This window comes from Arvicanthis niloticus, chromosome 20 (assembly GCF_011762505.2).
Source record: "Arvicanthis niloticus isolate mArvNil1 chromosome 20, mArvNil1.pat.X, whole genome shotgun sequence".
NCBI lineage: Eukaryota > Metazoa > Chordata > Mammalia > Rodentia > Muridae > Arvicanthis > Arvicanthis niloticus.
This window is the reverse complement of record NC_047677.1, coordinates 17,315,385-17,324,305: the sequence shown is the minus strand read 5'-3', so window position 1 is coordinate 17,324,305 and position 8,921 is coordinate 17,315,385. Positions and strand designations below refer to the sequence as shown.

The 8,921-nt window shown below is 46.0% G+C and overlaps 1 protein-coding gene across 1 annotated transcript in view; it reads left to right on the top strand.

Annotated features, from left to right (window-relative positions):
* The first annotated feature begins 658 nt into the window (after nucleotides 1–658).
* Nucleotides 659–8,921, top strand: part of Slc22a16 (solute carrier family 22 member 16) — a 35,212-nt gene continuing 26,949 nt past the window's right edge. The window contains exons 1-2 of the mRNA XM_076916510.1: nucleotides 659–811; nucleotides 2,395–2,874. Coding sequence (XP_076772625.1) covers nucleotides 759–811; nucleotides 2,395–2,874 — 533 coding nt within the window. The 5' untranslated portion in view covers nucleotides 659–758. The remainder of the gene's footprint in view (nucleotides 812–2,394; nucleotides 2,875–8,921) is intronic.

Here is an 8,921-nt window from a genome sequence, read left to right as displayed (position 1 = left end):
GACCTGGACCTGGAGGAGTTAGGGGAGGAGAAGGGGGTGAATATGATCAAAATACATTGCCTGCATATATAAAATTCTCAATGAATAAAAAAGTATATTTTTTAAAGAAGTGCTGTTTGAAGAAGGTAAGCATGGGGGTGGACAGAGAAATATACCGTGACAAAGTTCCTTTTCTTTTGAAATTGTGTATGTCTCTATCTGAATTCGCGCACCTCAGTGCGGGTGTCTGTAGAGGCCAGAGTTGGAGGATGGCGGGTGGGCACAGCAGGCAGAGGCAGGAAGCGCCTGGGTTTGACCAGGCTAGCTCGGCTACCCGTTTCATGAAACAACAAACTCATTTCTGATTCCACTTCAGGATAGCTGAATCTCCGGGAGTGTAATAATAAATGTGTACTTAAAACCCACCACACAGTGGATTCGTAAGCATCAAAGTTTAGGGAGCAAGGGCGTGTCCTGCTGAAGATGGGGTGCTTTTGAAGTCTCGAGACCAAGCCGGGGGCTCTGCAATTCCTAAACCTCCTAGAAGCGTTGACGCCCTCCTGGATCCTGGGGTCGTGGAAGCAGCGTGGAGGGTGTGGGAAAGCATGCAGCAAGGGTTGACACACTTGCGATGGAACAGCAGGATGTGCCTCACGTGGTATTCCCGAGACGCGTGGGCTGCTGGGAAGGAAGGCGAAGGGCCTCCCCGGCAGGGGCACCCCAGGGCGCAGCAGGCCAGGCGGGTGGGGTGCCGAGGCGCTTGGCTCTGTCACCAGGACATGGGGTCCTGCAACGTGGAGCTGATTTTTGACCACGTGGGACACTTCGGCAGGTAGGGAGGCAGAAGAGGACGTAGAGCCATAGTGGGGTGGCACGTGATCGGGGCACTGAGGTGTCTGTTTCTGTCGGTTGGGATGGGTTCCACAGCTTTTCAACCCCATATTTGTCCAATGCATACGGAGGTCTGGCCAACAACCCATAGTTTGGCTTGTCCTTTTGTCCTCTGGCCACAGGAGGTGTGGAGTCTGCTTGGCTTGGCAGGTGCAGGCAGTAGTCGCACCCCCTCAGGACAGTTGGGACTTGGGGTGCTCCCTAGACCACCAGCTGTGAAAAAAAAAAAACACGATTGGAAGGCAGAGTCACAGGTATAGAAAAACTACCAGCCCAGCCGTGTTCTTTTCCAGTGTCCAGGATGAATACCTATATGCACCCTGGGCCTGGCGGGTTTTCCTGGCTGATGGTTAGTTAGCCTTTGTTTTCATGTAGCTACCCAATGTATGGATGCATCCCTTAATTTGATGCTCACTGCAAAAGACACGTTGGAATCCTTGTTTGAATGACTGGGAAATGGAGGCTGTATGGTCAAAGACCCATAGCAGACTAACAGGGACGAAGGGATCAACTCTCTCATATGAACTGTGATGGGCCTGGCTGTTTCATTTAACACATCCCCATCTGAAGAACTGGGCTAATAATGTCCCTTGGATGTTTACAAATAACTGTAGAAATACATATTATGGTTAGAAGTGGTCCACATATGTAGTCCTAGTTCTGGGAAGGTGACAGAAAGGTCTAGCCTGAGCTACATAGGAAGCTACACCTGCCCAGGGGTGGCACTGCGTACAGTGGATGGGGCCCTCCCACATCAGTCAAATTAAGAAAACTCAGCATAGACATACCTACAGGCCAAAACGATGGCATTTTCCCTGTGAGATTTCATTTTTCCAAAGGACGCACACCTGACTGTACACTGACACTCTTTGAGTACCAACTTCGCACCACCGGCTTCTGCATCCCCCAGGCTGTTAGTATGTGTTGCTTGTGACTTTGACCAATTACCTGCTGACAAACAGCCAAGCCCTCAGTGTTCTGCAGTTAGAGGCCCAGAGGCTGCTTGGGTTACAGGACATCAGAATGTTTTCCCGTCAAGGATTTGGCAGAATGAGCAAACTTGCTGCTGACAATCTGGTTTTATTACCTCCAAGGGTAAATGGTGAATAAAGTTTTTGTAAGTTAAATTGGCTTTCTGATTAGCTGGGCAAAGGTTTTTTTTTTTGTTGTTGTTGTTGTTTTTTTTGTTTTTGTTTTGTTTTGTTTTGTTTTGTTTTGTTTTCCTTAATAAACTTGAACTAGCTTGCAAACTTGTAATGCTGGAATGACTTAATGAGATGAATGTGGAACTAAAACTTAGTGTGTACTTGAAAAAATACACACACATACACACACACACACACACACACACATATGCATGCACACAAGAGAGAGAAGTACCTGTAATTATTTACTTCTGTATTTACCTATCTATATGCATATAAGTGTATTAAAGTCAATCTGATGGAAACTCTTCATATTTACCTGTGTCCTTTTCCCATTGATAGGCCAGAAATAGTAACTGGCCCTTTCTTCTTGTTTCAGGTTCCAGATCGTCCTGTATCTTATATGTGCCTACCAGAGCATCTCTTGTGGTATCCACTATCTGTCTTTTGTGTTCATGTCAATCATCCCCGAGCATGCGTGCAAGCCCCCAGGCGTGGTGCGGAAGGCTGTTTTCCACAACATATCTGCTTGGAGGTTGGAGGACATATTGGCTCTGCAGTCTCCAGAGCACAAAGATCACATCACGGTGGAGCTGCAGGATGGGGAGATCTGGGAGCTCATGAGATGTAGCAGGGCCCGGAGGGAGAACACGTCACACTTGAGCTATGAGTACAGCGGCCATAAGCGTGACAGCCCTTGCTCCGATGGCTACGTCTATGATCAAAGCAAATGGGAGAATTCTGTGGTGAGACATTTCAACCTGGTCTGTGATCAGAAATGGTATGCAAGCATTATCCAGCCCTTGTTTATATTTGGCATGCTGCTGGGAGCAATTACTTTTAGCTACCTTTCTGACAGGTAAAAATGCACTATTTTAGCCCTGTTGCCTCGTGTAGGATTCAGCTTTCTGTCTGGGTTTCCTGGAGGGCAGAGCGCTATGTCCAAAGCCCCAGTTATGTTCTCACTTCCTGTCTAACGGGTACCCTCCTGCAGATCCATCAATTAGGCACGCAGAGTGATACAGTGGCAAGATGACTGAGCAGCCCACCTGGGCTTTGATGCTGCTTGTACTGCCGGTTAGCTGTGCTTGCTGGGAAAACAGACTCATCTGTTTTGGAACGTTAATTTATAAACTAATGCCCCACAAAATCATTCATCCCGAAGCCTTCTTGAATAGAGAAATACAGAAGAAACCACTTTGGATTTATAGCCATTAGATGGATAATGATTATTCCTATATATATATATTTTTCTTTAAATAGACTTGATTTTAAAAACAGGTGGTCTTAGGCCATAATATCTATAAATATGAAAATCTGACTAGCTGGCTTGTCATAGTCTCTTTATGCTGCCATAGCAAGAATGCCACATACTGGTAGCTTACACACAGTAGGGATTTATTTTTCACTCCCGAGACCTGGGCGCTCTGAGGTAAGAGGAGTCAGCAGGACTCATAGCTGCCGAGGCCTGCTCTCTGATTCCAAGATGGTGTGTTATTGCTGTGGCCTCCAGAGATGAATACAATGTCCTTACACAAAAGAAAGGATGGGGGTGGGGCTGGAGAATTCTTCTGTCAATCTTGAGCCCTATTATAAGGGTTTAATTCCGTTCAGGAGGTGGGGAGTCCTCATGACATGATCATCTTGGGCATTTTGAAGATTGTATTTCAACATTCATTTTGGAGCGCAGACCATCACACACATCACAGAACAGCCATATTTTTAAGCATCCACATTAAAATAACTGCAGAACTCTAAAATAGAGCACATTTTATCTTGGAATAGGTACAGGCCACTCTTTTAAGTGCTTCTGCTAAAACATAGAGATGGACGTGTTTAGTCTTCACAGCTGTGAGTTTTACATGTTTTGGGCACTGGGAACTCAAAGATGGCAAGGTTAGATCAGAAACCTTTGCCTCTAGGAGACAGCTGTGAAATACGTCTGAAGTGACAGGGCTTTGTCGTGGCCCGGCCATTACGTATTATTGTCGCCAACGCTCATAGGTGCTCTTTTCATCTGGCAGATGGGTGCACAAATGATTACCTAGGCTTTTGTTGTTGTTGAAATGTGCTCAGTGCTCAATGCCAAAACTCAATGTATGTCCAGCCCTAGGCAACTGAGCTGACATACCTTGCTCTGCACACCGAATGCTCAGAAACCTGGGCCAGAGAACAAAAGATGCCAACGCAAAGCAAATCGAGTTCCTTCCTTTGCGTCTGGTGGATTCGAGGAAGGTTGGAAGGTCAGGAAAGAAGGCTGGAGATAGGAAGCGAATGACCAGATTCAGAAGTAGGGCTGGTGCTGGGTCCATCTGAGGGGGTGTGGGTGGTGTAGTGGCCTGAGGTTAGAAAGGCCAGTCGAAGTAAATGGTGTCAGCAATGCAGGGTTGACGAAAAGCAGGGAAAGTGGACAGGGAAAGATGAAGACACATCTGGGAGACATTTTGAAACTAATGTGAGAGAGTGAAGAGTGTGTGGGGAGCAGGAGGAAGTAAATGCAGGATGGCCGAGGACCATTTATCCATGACATGTTATCATTGATGGTGGATGAGACTGTAAGGAAGGAGCTAGAAGGGGAAAAAAAAAGAGAGCCAGGTACATTAAGGTCTTGGAGGAGATGGGAGGATGCAAGCTGTGCAGACAAGTGGTCAGGACAAGAAGCTGAGGGGTTCTCTCTTTGATGGCCTGCAGCCATTCAGAGATGCTATTCTCCTGCAGAGGGTGAAGACATTGGTGTGGCAGAAGGGATTCATCAGCAATAGTTAAAATAGTTTCTGGTACTGTTCATGTCTCAGACAAGGTTGGGAGCACTCACGGGTGTATCCAGCAGTCCCCATTGGTGTGTGTGGAAGCTGAGAAGCCTAAGGAAGACCATGCAGGACAGGTTAGGTCAACTTAACATAAGCCAGAATTATCTGAGTAGAAAGAGGCCCAATCGAAAGAGGCCTTCATAAGATCTGGCTGTGGGGCATTTTCTTAGTTGATCAATGGCAGAAGAACCCAGCTCATTGTGGGTGGTGCCATCCTTGGGCATATGGCCAATGGATACAATAAGAAAGCAGGCTGAGCCGAGAAGCACTTAAATAAATGTTCAAGTCCTTAGTCATCAGGGAAATGCAAATCAAAACAACCCTGAGATTCCACCTCACACCAGTCAGAATGGCTAAGATCAAAAACTCAGATGACAGCACACGTTGGTGAAGAAGTTGGTGGGCTTGCAAGCTGCTACAACCACTCTGGAAATCAATCCGGAAGTTCCTCAGAAAATTGGACATAGATCTACCTGAAGACTCAGCAATACCACTCTTGGGCATATACCCAAAAGATGCCCCACCATACTGCAAGGACAGGTGTTCCCCTATGTTCATAGCAGCCTTATTTGTGATAGCCAGAAGCTGGAAACAACCCAGATGTCCCACAACAGAAGAATGGATACAGAAAATGTGGTTCATTTACACAATGAAGTACTATTCAGCTTTTAAGAATGAGGACATCATGAGTTTAGCAGGCAAATGGATAGAACTAGAAAATATCATCCTGAGTGAGGTAACTCAGACCCAAACAGACATGCATGGTATGTACTCACTAATAAGTGGATATTAGCTAAAAAAAAAAAAAAAAAAAATACAGAATGCCTAGGATACAATCCATAGAACCCAAGAAGGTTAACAAGCAGAAGAGCTCAAGAAAGGATGCTCCAATGTCACTTGGGAGGGAGAAGAAAATAATCACAGGAGGCAGAGAGAGGGAGGGATCTGGGTGGGAGAGGGGACGGGGGAGAGAGGGGAAAGGAGAACATGATCAGGTGGGGGGGGGGCAGAAGAGGAGCCCTGAGGGCCAGAATGAATGGAAATATGTAACCTGGGTGGGGGGAGAGAGACCCCCCTAGAAAGTACCAGAGACTTGGGAAGTGAGAGACTCTCAGGACTCAAAGGGAGGGACCTTAAATGAAATGCCCTACAGTGGGGAGAGGGAACTCATAGAGTCCACCTCCAGTAGAAAGACAGGGCATCAAGTGGAGGGATGGGGTTGCCATCCCATAGTCAAAAACTCTGACTCAGGATTATACACCGAGAGAAAGGCCCAACTTGGGCTCCATCTCAAGGGGAGGCTCCAGGCCTGACATTGTTACTTGATGCTGTGGTGTGCTTGCAGACAGGAGCCTAACATGGCTGTCCTCTGAGAGGCCCAACAATAGCTGACTGAGACAGATGCAGATACTCACATCCAACCATTGAACTGAAGTAGGGGACCTCTGTGGTTGAAAGGCTGGCAGAAGTTGAAGAGGGCCACCCCACAGGAAGACCAGAAATCTCAACTAAACTGGACCCCTGAGATCTCTCAGACACTGATCCACCAACTAGGCAGCATACACTACCTGGTTCAAGGGCCCTATACATATACAGCAGAGGACTACCTGGTCTGGCCTCAGTTGGGGGAAGACTAGCCTAACTCTTGAGAGACCTGAGGTTCCAAGGGAGTATGGAGGCCTGGCTGGGGTGGGGGGACATCCTCTTGGAGACAGGGGGGGAGGAGGAATGGGATGAGGAACTGTGGGAGGGCAGACTGGGGGGGTAACAACTGAACTATAAAAAAATAAAGGTAATAAAAAAATAAAGACTGTGTTGGGTTGTTTGTTATTTTGAATTAAGATGCTGTGGTTCTGGTTAGCTGGAGTGATTATGGAGACACTAGAACCACTAAAATGAAACTTTGGCACTGCTGAGAATCTTGATGCTGGTCGGCTGGGACTAAGAATTTAGCAGTGGTTAAGAAGAAGCCAACTTTGTTGAAGTGAAATCTTCTGGGAAGTGTTTCTTGAGAGTCAGTGCACAGAAGCTGTGTTCCAGAGGTGGCCAAGGTTGTGCTTCGTTCTGCAGCTGGACTTGGTATTGTGTAAGAGTCACCCAGGTGGTACTGGTTTTGAAGGTATGAAGGGGTCATGAAGAGCAGCCGAGGCTTGGCACTGTGAGGGGCCATGGAAGGCCATCAGTGAAGGTGCAGCCTCAGTTACAGTTGATGGCCCAGGACTGAAGGAGTCACAGAGGTTGAGGCTTGGCACCATGAAGAGAGCCTATGAGAGTGCAGCCTGGTTGCAGCAGAAGACCCCAGCATTTCGGAGATGCCAGTACCATGAGAAGACCACCAAGAGCAGCAGGAGCAACCGAATGGAAGCAGCCAGAGCCAGAAGACAAACTGTGTTGCAGAGGGAAGAGCCAGAGCAGTGACCCCAGCTACTTGGAGGAGCCCAGAAGATTGGGAGTGAATCCCAGGTTACTGGACATTTGAGTCATTTATATTGTTCAAGTTTGGTTTCATTTGTGACTGTGCCCTGGTTCTTCCCATAGTTGAGAGATTTGGAATTTTAAAAGGTTTTAGATTTTAAAGAGACTGAATTTTTAAAGACTGTGGGACTCTCTAAAAGCTTGGAATATTTTATATTGTGATGTTCATATTAATGTGAGATCTTGGGGATAAACAAGAAAGGAAGCGTTGTGGCTTAGCAATGTATTTGTGTGTCACAGGGTCAGTTGTCCTGGCTAGTTGTATGTCAACTTGACACAAGCTAGAGTCATCTGAAAGGAGGGAAGACGCCTCCATCAGATCTGGCTGTAAAGCATTTTCTTAATTAGTGATTGATGTGGGAGGCCTCACCCACTGTGGGTGGTGCCACACCTGGGCAGGTGGTCTTGAGTTCTCTAAGAGAGCAGACTGAGCAAACCATGGGGAGCAAGCCAGTAAGCAGCACCCTTCCATGGCCTCTGCATCAGCTCCTACCTCACGGTTCCTGCCCTGTTTGGGTTCCTGTCCTGACTTCCTTTGGTGATGAACGGCAACGTGGTTCACATTAGCAAAAGCCAAATAAACCCTTTCCTCCCCAACTTGCTTTTTTAGTCATGGTTTTTCATCACAGCGTTTAATAATCTAAGACAAAGAATGTGGCCATGACAGTTTTCCATGACAAGTCCTTACTGTGTGTTTGTATTTCCTTTTTGGTCCCAAATAAACCTACTGGCTAGAATACGTCCATCCATATTTATATCTGTCTCCTTAAAATAATTTGTCAAAGATCACTCATGGGGGGGGGGGAGTATATTTTCAAATCATATATATGTCAAGGATTTTGTATGCAAAATATACATAACTCTTTTGGAGTGGGTGTGGTGAGAGATGGTCTCCCTACACAGCCCTGGCTGTCCTAGAATTCATTATGTAGACAAGGTTGGATTTGAACTCATGAAGATCCACATGTCTCTGCCTCCCAGTTACTGGGATTAAAGGTACGTGCCACCGCACTTGAAAAATATAGATGACTCTTAAAATTCAACATTAAAAAGCTAAATTAATTTAAAGGCACACACAACAGATCGCTAGCTCTCTAATAACAAGTACAGACTGCCACCAGGCACCTGAAAAGGTTTTCAGCACCATGAGTCATTAGAAAAATGTAACTTGGGGCCATGGTGAGATAGTGGTTCATATCACTGGGATGGCTACAGGTAACCCTAAGGTACTGGTGAGGATGTGGCCAAACTGTGACTCTCATTGTTAGTGAGGTGGTAAAACCAGGGAAGCCATTTTGGATAAAGGTCTGTCTGGCAAAAAAAAAAAAAAAAAAAAAAAAAAAACAATTAGAGTGAATAAACCCAGGAGAGTTGAAAACAAATTCTCACAAAACCCTGTTTACTAATGCTCAGAGCAGCATTAAGAGAAGCTCAGTGTGTGTTTACTGAAAAAAAAAAAAAACCTGAGGACTATTATTCAGCTATGAAAAAGGAGTCATGTTATGACAGGTGAACCACGAGAATAATAAAATAAATAAAAGACGATAGACCAAAGGCCATATATTGTTTACTCCATTATATGAAATGTTCTCATCAGGCAAATGGGAGAGAAATGGATTGG